Source organism: Anolis carolinensis, chromosome 4, assembly GCF_035594765.1.
Source record: "Anolis carolinensis isolate JA03-04 chromosome 4, rAnoCar3.1.pri, whole genome shotgun sequence".
NCBI classification, from domain to species: Eukaryota; Metazoa; Chordata; class Lepidosauria; order Squamata; family Dactyloidae; genus Anolis; species Anolis carolinensis.
In genome coordinates, this window is record NC_085844.1 from 251,211,418 (window position 1) to 251,232,196 (window position 20,779).

Below are 20,779 nucleotides of genomic sequence, written 5' to 3' on the forward strand. Positions count from 1 at the left end.
AAAATCCATTTCCTCACCTCTTCCTGATACATTGGAAAAAAATGCTGCCCTCAACGTTTAAAAGACTCAAAAACTGCACTTTAAGCAAAACAATGAGGAAGTACTACCATCAAAAAGGACTCGGTGTCACAGTGGATGATGAAGCGACAGCTCCCCTTGTGGCTGGAATTGAGCATACCCTCATGAAGCCGGAAGCTGGAAAATGTTAAATTGCCTCTATTGTTTGTCTGTATGTTGTATGTCTAATAATTGCATTGATTGTTTGCCATGTATATGTGCATTGTGATCCGCCCTGAGTCCCCTTTGGGGTGAGAAAGAAGGGCGGAATATAAATACTGTAAATAAATAAATACATAAATGTCTACATAGATCAGTATTAGTCACTTTTGGGGGAAGGTTGTTGACCCTGTTTCTTCTCTTTTGACAGATCAAAAAGATGAAAGAAATCATTGTGTCCAAACTGGAAAAGACCTTCCTGGCTCATATGAATGGTAAGGATGTAAAATCAAAGAATGGGAATCCAATCCCATGGCGATTGTTCTGTCAGGGAATTGGTGACCCCGACTGATTGATGAGCCAGATCTCACCTCTTCTCACCAGTCAGACCACTTAGAAAATGGCGAAAGTGGCACTGACCAAGAATGACAACTTCGTTGATTTATCTCTGCTGAATCCCAGTGGCACTGAAGCTTTATTTACATTATTTACAGTACTAATTAACCAAAGCTTTCAGGACACATGTTGCATCCACAAGATCAAACATGGGGCATGTCCATCTCTCTCAGAGTCCGTTCTCAGTATACTGTAGCACCTCCTTCACATTCCACAGCCTGTGATGTATCTTCCTGTCATGTAACACAAATGGAAGTCTCTGTTCATTTGCCCTTCCAGCAACCAATCAAGGGCTCACTGCAATTAACCTCTTGACTGCTGGAATGCTTGCTGGAATGAATTTCCACAGCAACAATAGATTAAACATATCACTCAATATCACAAAAACACTAACATGTTCTTCTTTAACAAAAAGGACATTTTTTCCTCAATGCTCTAAGAAGCTCTATGAGCCCATTTTTCCAAAGTGCCTTAGGGCAACCCATTTTTCTAATACACCACACAACTTAGTACTTATTGGGGGAAAGGACTCTCTTGGGCTGAAAGGGCCCAGGGCGCATCTACACCATGGAATTAATGCAGTTTGACACCATTTTGGCTCAGTGTTATGGGATCCTGAGAGTTGTCGTTTGGCGAGCTCTAGCCCTCATTTGGCAGAGAAGTCCGAAGCCCTGTAAAACTACAACTCCCATTCTACAACATACTTCATAATGTTGTAAATATTTTATTGCAATGTGTATTGCAAGTGAAGCAACTGAAAGCTTCTTCTGAAAAATTCCCAAGCAGTCTACTTTTCATTACAGATTGAATACTTTGTTGAGTTTTGCTTGATATAGTTTTAATGCTGTTTTTATATTTTTGCTGCATTTTAATTGTGTTAACTGCATTTTTAGTTGGTGAATTTTGTTGTATGTCCTGGGCCTAGTCCCGCTTGTGAGCTGCCCCGTGTTGGGGGGTGGTGGTGGGGTATAAAAGTATAGTAGTTGTATTATTATTATTATTATTATTATTATTATTATTATTATTATTATTATTATTACAACATAGATGTGCCTCCAGAGAGCACCAAGACCCATCCCATTTTGGGATGTAGAGATAGGGAAATGCAGTTTCTCTCTCTCTCTCTACAAGGTCCTTTGGGGAAAAGACTGGATTGTGAGTTCTTATGATGCAGAACGGGGTCATTTTGGATGGCCCTTGAGGGCTTGGATCTCTTCCAATTCTAGCATTTATTTACAGTATTTACTTACAGTATTTATATTCCGCCCTTCTCACCCTGAAGGAGACTCAGGGCGGATTACAATGAACATATATATGGCAAACATTCAATGCCATCAGACAAACAACATACAGTCTAGATACACACAGAGGTAATTTAACATTTCCAGCTTCATGAGGGTATACTCGATTCTGGCCACAGGGGGAGCTGTTGCTTCACCGTCCACTAGTGACACAGAGTACTGTACTTCCTCATTCCTTTCCACATGTTGCTGGCAGTTTTATGCTGTTGCAAATTAGTTAAATTAGCCTCCCGCATAAAGCATACCTAAATTTCCTAGTTGACAGATGGAACTGCCTTTCGGGCTGCTTAGGTAAACAGCAAGCTGAGCTATTTAATGGTCGGGGGCTTAACCCAACCTGGGCTTCGAACTCATGACCTTTCGGTCACTAGTGATTTATTGCAGCTGGTTACTATTACTTCCTTTCCTAGCCTTCACCCAGTGATCAGTATATGGGCATTTAAGCTAGGGAATGGAATGGTTTTACCACCTTTCTGCAGCCAGAAAGAACATCTCCAAGAGGAACAGAGGTTGAGTGGCCATCTCTCAGAAGTGCTTTGATTGTGTAGCTCTGTGTGGTTGGCCTGTATGGTCCTTATGGGTCTCTTCTATGGTCATATCAGGATTCCAACAATGACTACCTTCCTGTTTTCCTCTCCAGCCGTCCTGAGTGTCGGGATTTCCCTTCCCAAGCTGAGCAACCTCCAGTATGTCGATCCACAGATAGAGATCCATGAGGTGAGACTCTTGCTTGGCTTGCATCCTTCTCCTCTATCAATGACTGCTTTTTTTTTTGGAAATGTACCTCCGTAATCTTCTTCCAAAACTACCTTCCATTGCCTTTCTTGGGCTTTTTTCTTTCCTGTCTTGTTGTTGACATGGATCATAGAAGGTTAGACTACTGCAATGCGCTTTGTGTGGGGCTGCCCTTGGAAACTGTGCAGAAGATGCATCTAGGGCAGGCATGGGCAAACTTGGGTCCTCCAGGTGTTTTGGACTTCAACTCCCACAATTCCTAACAGCCTACCGGCTGTTAGGAATTGTGGGAGTTGAAGTCCAAAACACCTGGAGGGCCCAAGTTTGGCCATGCATGGTCTAGTATGTCTCCTGTTCTTTCTGACCGTGTGTGTCCTCTTTTGAACTTCCAGGGTTATGCCCAGGTCAACTGCGACCTCGACTATGTCCCTTAAGCCGAAGAAGGGACACCCAAATTGGGTTCATGAAGGACCCGTTTCCTGTTCTTTGGACCTGCAAATTCTCTGATGCCGAATGACGGAAACTCCGCTTTCACCTGCTGCACGAAAATAGTGGAAATGCATCTGTTGCTTTGGTCTGCAAACTGCAAATATTGAACTCTTATGACTTGGATGAAAGATCCATGTGGTTTCAAGTGAGCTTAAATCCCAATTGGTTGGGAGCTTTGCTTTCCTCAGTTTTCCCCATCAATCATTGGGCCTCAATGAAGCCAAAGTAAGGTTTACAGATTTTTGCGAGACGCTTCGATCGGATCATGTCAACAGCATGCCATTCAGCTCTTTTCTTTGCATTATTAAAGCACAATTTCTGGTTTAAGTTTGCCTGCAGTGAATGATGTTTTTGTAGAGAAATACTGTTTGTGTCATATATCTACGTAAGCCCTTTGAGGTGTTCATTTGGATGTTTTTAAATGTTGGTGAAACAAACATATTCAATGTGTTCTTGAAGGTTTTCATGGCTGGGTTGCTGTGAGTTTTTCGGGCTGTATGGACATGTTCCAGCAGCACTTTCCCCGAATGTTTCGTCTGCATCTGTGGCTGGCATCTTCAGAAGTTCTGTTGCTAGTGCGGCAAGTGGAGTATATATACTGTATTTTCTGGTATATACGAGGGTTGAATGAAAAGTAATGCCTCCACCTTCGTTACTTGGGTTTGGATGGGAATATTTTAATAAATCAAACGCAGTAATAATTCTTAAAATGTGCTCTTTAACTACCACTATTCACGTTTCCACATAAGCACCAGACAATTGGATACATTTCTGCCAACAATGAATACGTTTTCTGAAAAAGTCGACACTCTGTTTCCTCAACCAGCATCTCACAGAACCCATTGTGCACAGATCTTCCAATAGCCAAGCAAAGCAATAATATGACCCACACGTTCTTGTGAAATGTTGAATATGCTTGAAATTTCTCTCTGAGTGATACGATGATCATCCTGAATCAATCTTTTGCTTGTGAAACTCGGTGGTTGCTGTCACAGGATGTCCAACTCTTTGTCACGTAAGTCAGATGTTTCCACCTCAACATCTTTAAACTTACTCGCCCAACGACGCCCAGTACTCACATCAACACAATAACCACAAACAGCTTGCATTCTCTGATGAATCTCCTTTGATGATCTTCCGCTGTCAAGAATTCAGTGACTGCATGTTGCTTGAGTCGCATTGACCGACTGTCTGCACAGGGTTCTATATTTTGCACTTTAACAACACAACCGTTCAATGCTAAGGCTTCCCGCCAGATGGAACTGTAGAGGAGAGTCTCCTGAACAAGCCAGGACCTGCCGCAGACCAGGATTGCCATCTGTTGAGGAGTTACGAAGGTGGAGGCATTACTTTTCATTCAATCCTCATAAGACTACCTTTTAACCCAGGAAAATCTTCTCAAAAGTCGTGGGTCGTCTTATACACCAGGTATTGCCTTATAGGGTGGGTGATGAAACTTCCGAGCTGGACTGGAGAATCTATGGTCACCACATATAGTGGGGGGAGGTCAAAAACGTCCATGACCACATCCCCGCTGTATGAAAGCAGCAAGGGCAGCGTTGTACAAGTACGGTAGAAGAAAATCCACTCACCAGGATTCATGGAAATAAGTGACTTAACGAGGTCCTGATGACGAGGTGAGAGGCCACCTCACCGGGAAGGTGTAAGTGAAATGTGGAGCAAGTGCAGGCGTCTGGGATGACCCTGGGTATGGCTAAAAGGAAGCGGCGCTGTGCCCAGAAAACACACCTCTTTTACTCATCTGGCCCGTCCTTTTATCCTATTACTGTACCTTCTTCTCTGCCTCTCAGATCTTGCTCCTGAGGACTGCCGTGAAGCGGTGCGAGATCTGAGAGACAGAGAAAGAGGTACGGTAATAGGATACAAGGGAAGGCCAGTTGAGTAAAAGAGGCGTGTTTGCGCTACTGCTATGATAGTTTTTTTTAAAATTTTGTGTGCATTCGAAGAGGGGGTAGTCTTATACGGCGAGTATATTGCAAACTCTATATTTTAACTAGAAAGTTTTGGGGGTCGTCTTATACACCCAGTCATCTTATCTGCTGGAAAATACGGTATATACCTGTGGAATAATGGCCAGGGTGGGAGAAAGAACCCTTGCCTGTTTGAACCAAGTGTGAACATTGCAGTTAGCAAGCTTGAATAACATTGAATAGCCATGAAGCTGCAAAGTGAATCAGTGAGGGATTCTGCATAGAGGTAGCCTGGCCTTTGTTGCCTGGAGGCATCCTCTGTTTGCGAGTAAATCCACAAGCATGTGGACAATTTCAACAGAAAGGAGGAAATCAGGAAAATGAACAAAATCTGGTTACTAGTATTAAAAAAAACCCAGAATCAAGGCAGTAACTTATGAACAGCACTCAGAAACAGAGGAACTCCTGACAGCAAACAACTAAGTGCCAGTTAACATCTTCCAAACTGAGAATGGTAACTTTAGGATATTTACATTTTTTTAAGTATAAACATGAATAAATGGGTTCCTCAGCTGATGTGAAGGTACATAACAATGTGGTGCAGGCCAGCTGCAACAAATCACTCTGACCAAGAGGTCATGAGTTCGAGGCCAGCTTGGAGCCTGCATTTGTCTCTGTCTTTGTTCTATGTTAAGGCATTGAATGTTTGCCTTATATGTGTAATGTGATCCGCCCTGAGACCCCTTCGGGGTGAGAAGGGCGGAATATAAATAATGTAAATAAATAAAATAAATAAATAGTAAAAGGATATCAGAATTCTGAAACGTGGAATCAAATATCTTGGCGAAACTAAGGCTGATTGCAATAGATTAGATGTGCTACAAAATAGTCTCTGTTTGTTGAGAAATCAAATACATTTATTGCAAAGTGAAACACCATGATGTTAAAATATACATGTCTTGTGGGGCTTGCAAGACTGAGGTTTCCCCGCGTTGTGTGCATTTCCTTGCATTTTATTCATTTCCTTGCATTTCTCAACTAGGCTAAAAGACAACACTAAAGACCTGAGTAGCTATGGACTATCTAAACCTACCAACTTCCCCGTCTCCATTTATTAGCAAAGTCACTAGTAACACAAATGGTGCCCCACGTGCCCTTCGGCAAAAGTTTTATATCAAGTCAGGAAAATCAAAGGATAAAACAGCTGTTGATTCATCTCTCTTGCAAGGACGCTCCTCTTCTCTTGGCTTCTCCTTCGCCAACTGGGACACGGTGGGCGGAGATCAACCCTTGGTCGTCTTATACACAGAACACAAGCATCCCCTGCGGAAGAAAATACACAATGTTCAGCTCCATGGTTTCCGTAAATGATATTGGGAGAGTCTTGTCCCTTACTGGTGCTGGAGGACAATCCAAAGAAGGAGGAGCATCATACCAAACATGGTGATGGCCTTACTCAACACCCCACTCGGTTGAGACCAATAGGCTCTTACTCTATCTCAGGGGTCCCCAGACTTTTTAAGCAGAGGGCCGGTCCACAATCTTTCAGACTGTTGAGGGGCCGAATTATCATTTGAAAAAACAAAACAAAACAAATTACTATGCATACTGCACATGTCTTATTTGTAGTGCAACAACAACAACAACAAAAGATCAATACAATATTTAAAAATGAAAACAATTTTAACCAACATAAACCTATTAGGATTTCAATAGAAAGTGTGGGCCTGCTACTGGTCAATGAGATAGTCAAGTTAATTAGGGTTGTTGTTGTTGTTGTTGTTGTTGTTGTGTGCCTTCAAGTCATGTCAGACTTTGGCCGAGCCTAAGTCTAAAATTAATTATTTATTTACTGCATTTATTTACTACATTTATATCCCACCCTTCTCACCCCGAAGGGGACTCAGAGCAGCTGTATGTACATACAATATATTATATTATTAGCATAACACAATATTAGCATTATATATTACTATATTGAACTATACCACTATACTATTATATAATATGTAATATATAACATATAATTACTATTATTATATGGTATTACTATTAGTATTATATTGTACTAGCTGTGCCCGGCCACGCGTTGCTGTGGCAAAGTGGTGGTGGTATTGGTTAAAAATTGTTGTGTAATTTTTATTTGACATTTGTATTTTTTTATTAATTTTATTGTAAGTTATCTTTTTATTTATTATATTTTATTATTTTCTTGTATTATTTTTAGTTATTTTCTGTTATAGTATTTTATTGTATTAATTTTTTAGTGTTTTTAATTATTTTTTAGTGTTTTTTATTATTTTTTATTGGGTTGCTAGGAGACCAAGTTGGAGGAGCTTAGCCTTCTAACTGGCAGCAATTGGATAAAAGCAATTATTCCTCTCTCTCTAATTAGGACTTTATTTTTCTTTTCTTTTTGTTGTATCAACCTAGAGGCGTGGATGATGGGTTGTGTTGTCAAATTTCGAGGTTGGGGGGCCTGTAGTTTTGTTGTTTTGTGGGTCGCCGTGATGCCATTACTCTTTTATATATATAGATAACATAAGATTATTATCAATATTATATGTATATACAATATATTATATTATTAAAACTGATATAAAAATATTATATTATAAAACTGAGGGCGGGGGCCAGGTAAATGACCTTGGAGGGCCGTATCCGGCCCCTGGGCCTTAGTTCGGGGACCCCTGCTCTATCTACTACAAGCTGGATGTAAGTTAACAGTATGATGCGGCAGCTAAATAAACCCAAAACAACAAGATTCTAGGTTGCATGAATATGAGTCTTCGGTCTGGTCCATGTCTCAATATTTGAAAGAGTGTCCCGTTAAGGAAGGGCCAAGCTTGTTTCCTGCTGATCTAGAGACAAAGACACAACGGAGCAATGGATTCAAATGGAACCTCCGAGGATGCCTGCCATAGATGTGGGTGAAACCTCAGGAGAAAATACTTCTGGAAGATGACCATACAGCTTGGATAACATACAACAAACATGTGATCCTGGCCGTGAAAGCCTTCGACAACACATGGAAGGAAAAGAGCTTCCACCAAAACTGTGGAAAGAACTTCTTGTGGGTAAGAGCTTCTTTGGCCATGGAATGGATGTGAGGAAGTTTCCTTTCCAGGGGGTTTTAAAGCAGAGGCTGGATGGCCATCTGTCAGGAGGGCTTTGATTGTGCTTTTCCGGACTGTGGCGTAGCTGGTTAGTAGCCAGCTGCAATGTATTTATTTATTTATTTATTTACAGTATTTCTATTCCGCCCTTTTCACCCCGAAGTGGACTCAGGGCAGATCACAGAACACATATATGGCAAACATTCAATGCCGATTATAACAATAATAAGACAGCCAACAAAAAGAGGTATATATAGGCTTTTTCATCTTTCGGCATCTTTGGAGGCTGTTGTGATACCTCAGGCACCTTTGGCCCCTGACCCTGTGGCTATTGCTAACCAGGACGAAGAAGACTTTGGTTTTCTTCCAAGTCAGCAAGATTCAACTCCTTTCCAGATGCCTTCTATTGACATTGCTGAGCCAGCACCAATTGACTAGCCATGCAACAGTGCCGGCTCTCCCAGGTTCTCCGGATGGGTTAGCGTTTGATCGCAGGGCCTTTTTGAAAACAGAGAGATTGCAGAGACAAAGTTTGAGGAGAAGCGCCAGATTAGCGGAGCGTGGTGACTATGGCTAAGCTTAGTTCTCTTGGGAAGAATTAGGGAGTCAGGCACCTGGTTTGGAGGAGCTTATGAACTTCAATAAAAGTATTGCGCTGGGAACTTTCCTTTGCAGTGTCAATGTTACTTCTCACTGAGAAACACCATCGTCATAGTTCCTGCATCCCAAGCGGTCTGACGGCACGCTTAATTCTGAATAGACCGGGCGCTGTTCTACCTTTTTGCCCCAGTTTGGACTGCGTTTCAGCTCCAGTACATCTAGCTCATGCCTTGCCTTGAAATCTTGCTTTTGGACATTCACTCCAGAGAACTCATCTGTGCTACCTTGCTCCTTTTCCCCACTTAATCGTCAAACCGAGGTTGAGTGTGTTTCGGTTTCTGGACTTTGGACTTTAATATGGGACATAAGACTTTCACTTATTGGACTAATTTTGATCTTTCCTGGAAGGTCAATTGCCTGCTCCACTTTTCTGCTTATTTTCTTTTGAAATTTTATTTGCTTCAATAAAGATATTATATTGTTATTGGCCTCTGTGTTGGTTTTCAGTGCTCTCGCTGCCCAGGGGTGCTGTTGCTCTGTCTACCTGCCGAAGAGCTTTCTTTGTTCGTAAACGTCCTCCTTTTTCTGATCGAAATGCCAAGCCTAAATAAATACTTCTCCACTTTTTAAATCACTACTGACTGAGAGGTGATGAGGTCTAAGCCAGCCTGTGTCAGATTGAGCTCCCGACCATTAATAGCCTAGCTTGCTGTTCACCTAAGCAGCTCGAAAGACACTTGCATCTGTCGAGTAGAAAATTCTAGTTACCACTTCATGCGGGGAGGATAATTTAACTAATTTATGGCACCGTAAAACTTCAAGCAGTGTGCGGAAAGGAATGAGGAAGTACTACCATCAAGGACAAAGTGTCACAGTAGATGATGAAGCAGTAGCTCCCCCTGTGGCCGGAATTGAGCAGACCTTCATGAAGCCGGAAGCTTGAAAATGTTAAATTGACTCTGTATCTGTGTCTATATGTCGTATGTTTAATGGCATTGAATGTTTGCCATGTATATGTGTATTGTAATCCACCCTGAGTCCCCTTCGGGGTGAGAAAGAGGGGAGGAATATAAATACTGTAAATAAATAATGAAATTTCCTGCCTGGCAGAAGGTGGTTGGACTGGATTCTATGATTATTAATGGTCAAGTTCAAGTGTTGGGCTCATGAAGCATAAATCTATGGATGTGGAACTGTACATTAGTTCTGCTATGTGTAACCGTTGAGTGGAAGGTTAAAGCTGTACAACTGGACCAAAGTACCAAATGTGTAACCAAATGCACCATGTAATGGTAAGAGGAGGCAATGCACTCTCTCTCCTTCAGGGGTCTTCAAACAAAAGTCAGATGAGCATCTTTTAGGAGAGCTTTGGTTCTGTACTTCTGCATGGAAAAAGGTTGGAATAGGTGACCCTTGTGGTCATTTCCCACTTTGACAAAATGTTAACCCATGCACAAAAAAAGGCATGCTTATGTAGCACACATTGCACATCCATGAATAATGGCTTCCGACACACAACTCAGCCTTGGCAGCCTTGGCCTGAATACGTTAGTATTTTTTGTTGTTATAGTGTGAAATGTTCAATCAATTGTTGCTGTTGGAATGAGTGTATGTGTTCCGGCAAGCATTCCAGCAGTCTGGGAGTTAATTACAGCCAGCCCTGATTGATTGCCAGGAGGGCCAATGGGTCAAGACTTCCGTTTCAACTACATGGACGGAACATTCATCATGAACTGTGGAATGCAGGGAGGTGCCTGCTTGCACTGTTAAGGGTCTCAGCAAGCCGAGAGGACGCGCCATGTTTTGTCCTTGCCAAGGCAACATGTACCCAGAGAGTGATGGTATTTAATGTTGTAAATAACTTGTAAATAAAGCCTTTAGAACCGCTGGGATCAGCAGATAATGAACGACTGAGGTGTCATTTGTCGGTCATCAATCGGTCAGGGTGACGATTCCCTGACAGAATACAGTGCTGTGCATAAGAGAAACACAACTGGCTGCTTCTATTTTGGGGCAAAAGATTTTGAAACAGTTGAGAACCAACTCATGAATGCCTTGAAAGATCTCTCCAGCTACTACAAAGAGAACCACCTGAAGCCTAACCCTTCCAAGACACAAGTGTGTGCTTTCCACCTACGTAACCGCGAAGCCAACAGGAAACTGAAAGTTACTTGGGAAGGCTAAAGCTCGAAAACTGTTTACATGCTAAATATCTTGGTGTCACCTTAGATCGAACACTAACGTTTAGGAAACACTGCATGAACACCAAGCACAAAGTAGCTGCACGCAACAACATCCTGCGGAAACTGACTGGCAGCGCATGGGGAGCAGACCCACAAGTAATAAGAACATCAGCCCTGGCCTTGTCTTTCTCAACTGCAGAGTAGGCCTGTCCTGTTTGGCACAAGTCTGCCCATGCAAAGCAGGTGGACATAGCACTGAACAAAACATGCAGAATTACCACAGGATGCCTTAAACCTACACCTGTTGATAAACTCTACAAGTTAGCTGGCATTGCCCCTCCTGACGTGCAATGGGAAGTTGCTGCTAACGGTGAGAGAAAAAAGGTCGAACATTGTGAAAGCCACCCACTGCATGGCTATCAGCCTCCTCCCAGTAGACGCAAACCAAGGAAAAGCTTCATGAGAACCACCACTCCTCTTGATGTTCCCCCAGCAACAGCAAGAGTGTCTTTATGGGCAGCTAAACCAAGCAATTCTAACTGGATGCCCCCCCCCCCCATGAGGGTATTCCTTCTTCCAGGGGCAAACCAAGAATGGGCAACTTGGAAGTCCCTGAACAGACTCAGAAGCGGAGTGGGCAGATCAAAAGACAACCCAGTAGACTCAAATCAAGGAAGGGCTTCATGAGAACCACCACTCCTCTTGATTTTCCTTCAGCAACAGCAAGGGTGTCCCTCTGGGCAGCTAAACCAGGTAATCCCAACTGGATGGCCCCCCAAGAGGGTCTTCCTTCCTCCCGGGGCAAACCAAGAATGGGCAACTTGGAAGTCCCTGAACAGACTCAGAAGCGGAGTGGGCAGATCAAAAGACAACTTAGCAAGATGGCACTACCTGGAGGAATCCTCCACCTTCTGTGACTGTGGAGCTGAACAAACAACTCCGCATATGTATACTTGCCCACAATGCCCTGCCTCATGCACGGAGGAGGAGTTGTTTAAAGCTACAGACAATGCGGTTGCTGTTGCCCGCTTTCACTACTTGTGATTCCTTTATTTCATCACTTTTAAACTTATTTATTATGCAATGCTTTTGACACGAAATAAATAAGGGGGAAATTGGACATGTGTTCAAGGACGACTCCAGGCAATGAGTGTGGATGGGAGGGAGGGAGGGAAGAAGAGCATGCTTCTCTTGGAGGTCTTACCTCTGTCCAGTGAATGGAAGGGTAGTTCAATTTGATGTCCAGTGGAGAAGGCAGTGGGACCCCAATGTTCAACAACTCTGAAATAGGCAGGCAGAGCAGGTGGTAAAGAAAAGGAACGCACAGCATTTTGTCCAGAAAGACTGAGAACGGGCTGAGAATCCACTACATATTTGCCATAGGAAATAGGCCAACGAGGGCTTGGGATGCCATGTCATTTTGGTTTTCAGGTAAACAAAAACATGACACACTTTAAACAGCAAAGCTGACAAGGATGATGATTTACACCCAACTTTTTTGCTCAGCCACGGAAACACATATTGAGTCACTTTGGGCAAGCACCTTTCACTTAAGGCGTGTTGGAGGAGCCATCTACACAGTCATATAACACAGTTTCAAACTGCATTATGTGGTCAGTGTAGATGGGTCCTTCCACCAGAGATGCTCCCGAAAGAAAGGTTGTGGCAGCCTTACCATTGGCTTGAGGCACAAAGGCTTCCGTCAGGAGCGCCTGGATCAACTTCTGAAGAGACGAGACCTGAAAAATGAAGGCCAAATCCAGTTATGCGCAATGGCCAAAGACGTGTGAGCTGATTCATGCGGCATTCAGCATGAGCCATGCCCAAGTGTCCTATTTTGTCTTACTTATTGACTCTAAACAAAAATGGATACATTTCACAACTAAAATAAAGGAATAAAAAAAGAATATTAAAATAATAATAATAATAATAATAATAATAACAACAATAATAGTTACATTTATTTTTATTTATTATTTATTTATTTACTACATTTATATCCCACCCTTCTCAACCCAAAGTGGCTTACAAATTATATGTACATACAATATAATATATTATTTGCATAGCACAATATTAGCATTATATATTACTATATTGAACTATACCACTATATATGTGATGTACGTAATTCCCATGGAGTAAAAAAAAAAACCACTGGACCGAATCACTCCAAAATCAGCCACAAAAGACATAGTCATCCAATCTATGTCTTTCTATTAAAAAACTCTATAAAATTAGGTCCAAATTACAGAAAACCCCCCAAAACCAAAAATTACAAACCACGCATGTGCAGAGAAGTGAAGGTGGGTGGGGCTTTTACCAAAGCCAGTTAATACCTCCCAACAAAGGATTCCCCCTCAGACTTTATTATTATTATTATTATTATTATTATTATTATTATTATTATTAGTATTATTATTATTGGGTTCCTGGGAACCATCAAAATGAACAAAACCTGGCAGCCAGCATTAAAAAACCCTACAATCTGGACAGTAAATAAAGAACAACACTCTGAAAATAAGGGTATTCCAGACAAGAAACAACCAGAGCCAGCTAACACCTCCCAACAAAGGATTCCTCCAGAGAGGAAACAACCATATTATCAAAGCAAATAATCCACATATGAGTCTACACTGCCATGTTATATCAGTCCAACCGCTAGCTGCAAGAAAAGCTGATGACCGAAGGGTTAGCAATTTGAAGTCGCAAGTCAGGGTGAGCTCCTGACTGTCAGCCCCAGCTTCTGCCAACCTAGCAGTTCGAAAGCATGCAATGCGAGTAGATCAATAGGTACTGTCCCGGTGGGAAGGTAAAAGGGAGCCCCATGCATAACAACTACTCCCAAAGTAAGTACCACACAGGGTTGCTGTGAGTCTTCTGGGCTCATGGCAACAAGTATCGCACAATCAAACAGGAAATAACACTTGCAAGCCAGGAACAGAAAAGTTTCCAAATTTGGTGAGGCACTGTTACCGACGTGTCATGCTTGGCTTTTAAAATCATAACTACTTGGGCAGAAAAAAAAAGTGGCAAGAAATAACTTACTTCGATCGGCCCAACATCGGAATGAAGTAAGACGACATCAATGCTGCGGAGAGAAGGAAATATATAAACAAGCACAATAAAAGATACCAAAACACATGCTAAAATGTGAGACTGATGTGTAAAACCCATGGGCAAACCTTTCCTAAAGGATATATGCATGGTTTGCAAAGGCACTGTGCTATATGTGTGTTAAGTGAAAAATGAAGTGCATGAAGCCGATTGGCTGAGCCTGCAAAGGACCTGGGAACTGATTTGAAACTGTTTCTGTTCTGCTGCTGGAAAACCAGTTTGAACAGGTTTTTGTTCAGTGTGTGTATGTGTGAGCTGACTGAGTACTGCCTGGAGAAGACAGCTGTATACTCAGAGAAGCTTTGCTATTTCCGAGGCCTTGTTTGCTGCTGTGTAAACAGGATGAAGAACCAGGACTGTATTCGTCACTGAAGCAGATTTATGGACTGAGGAAGGACTGCTTATGACTGCTGGATGTCTGTAAGCAACCAGAGGGACTATTGTGAATACCATTGTTCTGTGGATCTCTTGAAATCAGTAATGTTCCAGTATTACTTGTTCTGCAAAGCTGAGTGGGGCGTCATTGCTCTGCAGAGTGACTCTGGGCTCACGGCACACGCAAGAGCTTCCATTTATCACCTACAATCCGCAACACATGCTACCCTGTTAATTATATGCTATGGGATCATGGGATTTGCAGATTGACAAGGTCTGTCACCTTATATGCCTAAGAGTGTTGGTGTCCCAACAAAATGCACCTCCCAGGACTCCACAGCCTTGAGCCAGGGCTATTAAAGGAGCACCAAACTGCATTCACTCCACTGAGTGGATGCACAACTAAACAAATCATCACACAATCTTGGCCCTTGGATTTATATTACGTCTTGAACTAGTGAGGAACAGGAACTATATACAATAGAGTCTCACTAATCCAAGCCTCGCTTATCCAAGCCTCTGGATAATCCAAGCCATTTTTGTAGTCAATGTTTCCAATATATCGTGATATTTTGGTGCTAAATTCATAAATACAGTAATTACAACATAACCTTACTGCGTATTGAACCACTTTTTCTGTCAAATTTGTTGTATAACATGAAGTTTTGGTGCTTAATTTGTAAAATCATAACCTAATTTGATATTTAATAGGCTTTTCCTTGATCAGTCCTTATAATCCAAGATATTCGCTTATCCAAGCTTCTGCCGGCCCATTTAGCTTGGATTAGTGAGACTCTACTGTATATATATATACACACACAATACATATATATATACACACACATATGGTATACATACACACACACATATGGTATACATACACACACACATATATACATACACACACATATATATACACATACTTTCACACATATATACATATACACATACATATATACACATATATACATACACACACATATATATATACACACACACTCACACATATATACATACACATACATATATATACACACACACATAAGGTATACATACACACACATACATACACACACATACACACACATATATATACTCATACACATAGATATACACACACATATATATACACAAACTCTCACACATATATACATATACATATATACACATACATATATACAGACATACACATAGATATACACACACATATAAATACACACTCTCACACATATATACATACACATACATACAGTAGAGTCTCACTTATCCAAGCCTTGCTTATCCAAGCTTCTGGATAATCCAAGCCATTTTTGTAGTCAATGTTTTCAATACATCGTGATATTTTGGTGCTAAATTCGTAAATACAGTAATTACTACGTAACATTACTGCGTATTGAACTACTTTTTCTGTCAAATTTGTTGTAAAACATGATGTTTTGGTGCTTACTTTGTAAAATCATAACCTAATTTGATGTTTAATAGGCTTTTCCTTAATCCCTCCTTATTATCCAAGATATTCGCTTATCCAAGCTTCTGCCGGCCCGTTTAGCTTGGATAAGTGAGACTCCACTGTATATTCATTCCAAGCTCAGACGAAATAGCATTACAGCAGCAGCCGCCACTTCAACTTCCATTGGCTCAATGCTACGACATCCTGGGATTTGTAGATTGACGAGCAGTGCAGGTAAGCTGTAGAATGAATGCAGCTTGACAGACACCACTTTAACTGCATTGGTTCAACACTATGGACTCCTGGTATTCATAGTTTTGTGAAGTTCTATGAACTTAAGTGGCTGAGACTGAAAAGGAAGGGGCCTGAGGCTGTTAGGAATGGTGGGAGTTGGAGTCCAAAACACCTGGAGGGCCCAAGTTTGCTCATACCTAATCTACATTGCACAATCAATGCAATTTGACACCACGTGAACTGCCCTGGCTCAATGCTATGGAATCCTAGGAGCTATGGTTTGGAGAGGTTCCGGCTCTATTTGGCAGAGGAGGCTAAACGTCTTGCAAAAGTACAAATCCCATGAATCCATTCATTCAGCATTGTAAAGTTCTGGCATCCTTAGAACGCCCCAATCCTACCCCACTCCTTCTGCAAGACAACAGACCAAGGGAGAGTGCGGCACACGGTACCTGAGCATCCTTACGGTGAAGTACAGGAGGCAGTCGTGGACGGAAGCCTGGGCGCTGAGTATGATGTTCTGCAACCAGAGAACGGGACAGAAAGAGGACTGAGGAGGAGAGCTGGGGCTGGAAAAGGTCCTCACTCCATTCTTCTCCTCCAACCTTGGAAACCATAGATACATCTACAACTGTAGAACTAATGCAATTTGACACCACTTGAACTCTGGGGTTTGTAGTTTTACAAGGTCTTGATCCAGGGGTCCCCAAACGAAGGCCCGGGGGCCAGATGCGGCCCTCCAAGGTCATTTACCTGGCCCCCGCCCTCAGTTTTAAAATATAATATTTTTGTATTAGTTTTAATAATATAATAGGGTTGTTGTATGTCTTTCGGGCTGTGTGGCCATGTTCCAGAAGTATTCTCTCCTGACGTTTCGCCCACATCTATGGCAAGCATCCTCAGAGGTTGTGAGGTATGGATAAACTAAGTAAGGAAAGGAAAGAATATATATCTGTGTAGAGTCCAGGGTGTGGCAAGAGTCCTTTGTCACTGGGAAGCCAGCATTAATGTTTCAGTTAATCACCCTAATTAGCATTGGAAAGGTTTTGTCTCTTGCCTGGGGGGCATCCTTTGTTCAGTCATTAGCCGTCCTTGGGGCTCCTCTGCCCTCAGAGTGTTGGTTCCCATCTACTGTTCTGATTTTTGAGTTTTTTAATACTGGTAGCCAGATTTTGTTCATTTTCATGGTTTCTTCCTTTCTGTTGAAGTTGTCCACATGCTTGTGGATTTCAATGGCTTATCTCCAAAATCAAAACAGTAGATGGGAACCAACACTCTGAGGGCAGAGCACAGCTAATGACTGAACAAAGGCTGCCCCCAGGCAAGAAACAAAACCTTTCCAATAAAGTAAATAAATAATTAATTTTAGACTTAGGCTCGGCCAAAGTCTGAAATGACTTGAAGTCACACAACAACAACAATCCTAATTAACTTGACTATTTCATTGGCCCACACCTTCCATTGAAATCCTGATAGGTTTATGTTGGTTAAAATTGTTTTCATTTTTAAATATTGTATTGTTCTTTCGTTGTTGTTGTTGTTGTTGTTGTTGTTTCACTACAAATCAGACATGTGCTGTATGCATAGGAATTTGTATTTTTTTTCAAATGATAATTTGGCCCCACAACAGTCTGAAGGATTGTGGACCGGCCCTCTGCTTCAAAAGTTTGAGGACCCCTGTCTTGATCAGTGGTTCTCAACCTGTGGGTCTCCAGATGTTTTGGCCCTCAACTCCCAGAAATCCTAACCGCAAGTTAATTGGTTGGGATTTCTGGGAGTTGTAGGTGAAAACACATGGGGACCCATAGGCAGAGAACCACTAATCTTGATCCTTCTGTGCCAAAAAGTGTTGGTGCCTTGTTAAACTATAAGTCCTGCGATCTCATAACATTTAGCCTTGGCAGCCCAAGCATGATGGATATCTGATGTGTGGTTTGAATTAAACTGAGTGAAATTGTATGAAAGTGTACAGTTGGGGAGTCTATATAGCAAAAGGTATTCTAAGAAATGTGTCCTGGAAAATTACAAAAGGTGTATGGTTAGGATCTAGATTGCTAAATATGTCATCCTAAGAAATGTGTCCTGGAAAATTACAAAAGGTGTATGGTTCGGATCTAGAATGCTAAATATGTCATCCTAAGAAATGTGTCCTGGAAAATTACAAAAGGTGTATGGTCGGGATCTAGATTTTTAATTATGTCATCCTAAGAAATGTGGCCTGGAAAACTACAAAAGGCTGATGAAGGAAAAACTACTAAAGTTGCTGAACAGTTGACATTGATGCCCAGAGACGAAATGAGTCACTCTTGGTGGAAAATAACATGTTTACATTACCAGAGACAATGACTCTCTTAAGTTAAGGAAGCAAACAAGGTTCCTTACAAAGAAGAAAAGTCAGCATCTGTCTGGAATCAATGGAGTCAGCATGTCTTAGCTGGAAAATCACCTGTCATTCATTTACAACTTTTTGGAACCACATTGACAGAAATTTGCTATATAAGAGACACTTTACTAGTCCAAAATTGAGGCAAACAATGGAGTCCAGTCCACTTGCAATCTTCTCCAAGGGACGGAGGAAGATGTTGTATTTGCAGAATGGCAAATTTGCTGTTGATGCAGTCTGGCCTACTTCGGGTCTCTTTTCCAGACGAAGGAAGAAGAGATGGTAATGTATGCATGAGGAGGAGTGAATGTGTATATGTGTGTGAATGCTGAATAAAATGTAATATCACCTTTCTCCATACCTCTCAACCTCTGAGGATGCCTGCTATAGATGTGGGCGAAACGTCAGGAGAGAATACTTCTGAAACATGGTCATTCAGCCCCGAAAACATACAACAACCCTAATATCACCTTTGTTTGTGTAGAGTCGATATATGTCTTTTTTCTTTCTCTGTCAAGTGTGTAATGCTCTGTCTCAATGTGAATGAAGTTTTTTTTTTAAAAAAAACCCCAATTTTAATGGTTTTTAAAGCATTCATGTCACAAGTGGTCTCAAATTGCATTGATTTTACAGAGTAGACGTCTTGCAAAAGCACTTACCACTTTCAGGACAAAGAGGCTACTGAAGGCACCAGTTGGCCCTTTGGAGTAGAAGGCGATCTCGACCACAAGCTTGACGGTGGCCTTCTTGGACTCGATGACGACCAGCTTGTCTCCAACCACCGTGATGGTGATTTTCAGAGGGGACTTCACGGGGCACTTGGGACACTGAAATGGAAGACGTGAAAGTGAAGAACACAAGCAAGTGACAAGCAAACATAGACTTGAAGGAGACCCTCTAGGGCCATCACATCCAACTCACTTCCATTGTGCAAAAACTTCAGAAAGTGGCGTACAAACAATAATGAAATTAATTTTTTCCTCTCCTGATGCTCCTCCAACATGTAAACAATGAATGTTATTCTATGACTTTGTCCTTAGGTGAGCAACAAGTTCTGTCCCAATACCAATGCATGAATATAATTGGAAATGGATATTGAATACTTGTCTGTTCCTTTGATGACAAAGACTTTTGAACTGAGTTGAAATGAAAAATGGAATATTACATTTCAATATTTCAAGATCAATATAACCATGGAAGAGATAATGGGATGGAATTGTACAACAAATCTGTTGTACAGTGCTTGCAGCTGATGCTTCAGCTGTACTTCATAAAAAGGAAATTAATTCTGTTTCAAGCCTTACGAGTGCTGATTTGTTATCAGCAAATGTTTGGTTTTCATACGGAAGGAAGACCATGAGGCTTCCGAATGTATAATGATAGTTGTAATTGTTAATTTTTATGATGAGATAACGCAAACTACCTTAAACATACTACCTTTCTTGAACCATGTGCTTATAACTTTAGTAGTGCAGCTTATGTATGAACACAATTAAGTAATGGTGGTCTTGAGATAATAATAAAGACAATGCCAGTAATATACATGTAGATTATAGATCAAGTCAACATGGACCTGGTCCAGCTACCCAGACAGATACAGATTCCATTGATCTTTGTAAGAAACTCTGGAGGGTCCCCCAACTTTGCTCAAAGCGGAATAAATTTGGGCTAAGGACAGAAGAGTTTGGATAGAATTTGGATAGAAGAGTCAGTGCATCGTGTGCATCGTGAAGCAAGCCAGAGTTGGATTTGAGTTTTTTTTTTTACATTACTCAAGCCATAAAACCTCCAAGAAATGAACATAAACTCACCTTGGTGTGGGCAAACAAAGCCGCAACAGCTTCCGTCAGCTCATCTGCACCAGAGAACTGCAGGAAGGAAAAGAGGAAAGTGTTGGAAATGAAGGTTTGGCTTCCCCAAGCATTCCCATGTTGTCGATCCACTCGTTCCAGATCTCAGTCTTTCTCTTTGACTCTTTAGCGGCAAAAAGGCCTGAACTGGTGCCACCCTGATGGGCCTGGGTCCCAATGGTTAGCCTTTGGGATAACGGGGACCATGCCACTCACGATCTGAGGTGTGATCATGAATTCCAGTGCTGGAATCTGGAGGAGGACAAAGAAGATGGTGTTCACGGCGGATTCAGTCATCCCAAAGCATAAGTCGTTCTCCTTCAGTGAAGGCACGGGATACACGATAGACCGGGACGGGACGGCGATGATCCGGCTTCCAGTTCGGATAAAAATCTTGGGAAAG

The 20,779-nt window shown here is 41.7% G+C and overlaps 2 protein-coding genes across 2 annotated transcripts in view; one reads left to right on the top strand and one right to left on the bottom strand.

Annotated features, from left to right (window-relative positions):
- The window catches only part of bpifb2 (BPI fold containing family B member 2), a 17,653-nt gene extending 14,189 nt beyond the window's left edge, over nt 1-3,464 (top strand). The window contains exons 9-11 of the mRNA XM_062979788.1: nt 428-491; nt 2,554-2,630; nt 3,041-3,464. Of these exons, the coding sequence (XP_062835858.1) occupies nt 428-491; nt 2,554-2,630; nt 3,041-3,082 (183 nt within the window). The 3' untranslated portion in view covers nt 3,083-3,464. The remainder of the gene's footprint in view (nt 1-427; nt 492-2,553; nt 2,631-3,040) is intronic.
- Nucleotides 3,465-5,957: 2,493 nt separating this feature from the next.
- LOC100558898 (bactericidal permeability-increasing protein) overlaps nt 5,958-20,779 on the bottom strand; it is a 28,690-nt gene continuing 13,868 nt past the window's right edge. The window contains exons 7-14 of the mRNA XM_003227778.3: nt 20,593-20,769; nt 20,338-20,394; nt 19,186-19,353; nt 16,596-16,663; nt 14,016-14,058; nt 12,643-12,706; nt 12,172-12,248; nt 5,958-6,391 (exon numbers count right to left, since the gene is read on the bottom strand). Of these exons, the coding sequence (XP_003227826.3) occupies nt 6,368-6,391; nt 12,172-12,248; nt 12,643-12,706; nt 14,016-14,058; nt 16,596-16,663; nt 19,186-19,353; nt 20,338-20,394; nt 20,593-20,769 (678 nt within the window). The 3' untranslated portion in view covers nt 5,958-6,367. The remainder of the gene's footprint in view (nt 6,392-12,171; nt 12,249-12,642; nt 12,707-14,015; nt 14,059-16,595; nt 16,664-19,185; nt 19,354-20,337; nt 20,395-20,592; nt 20,770-20,779) is intronic.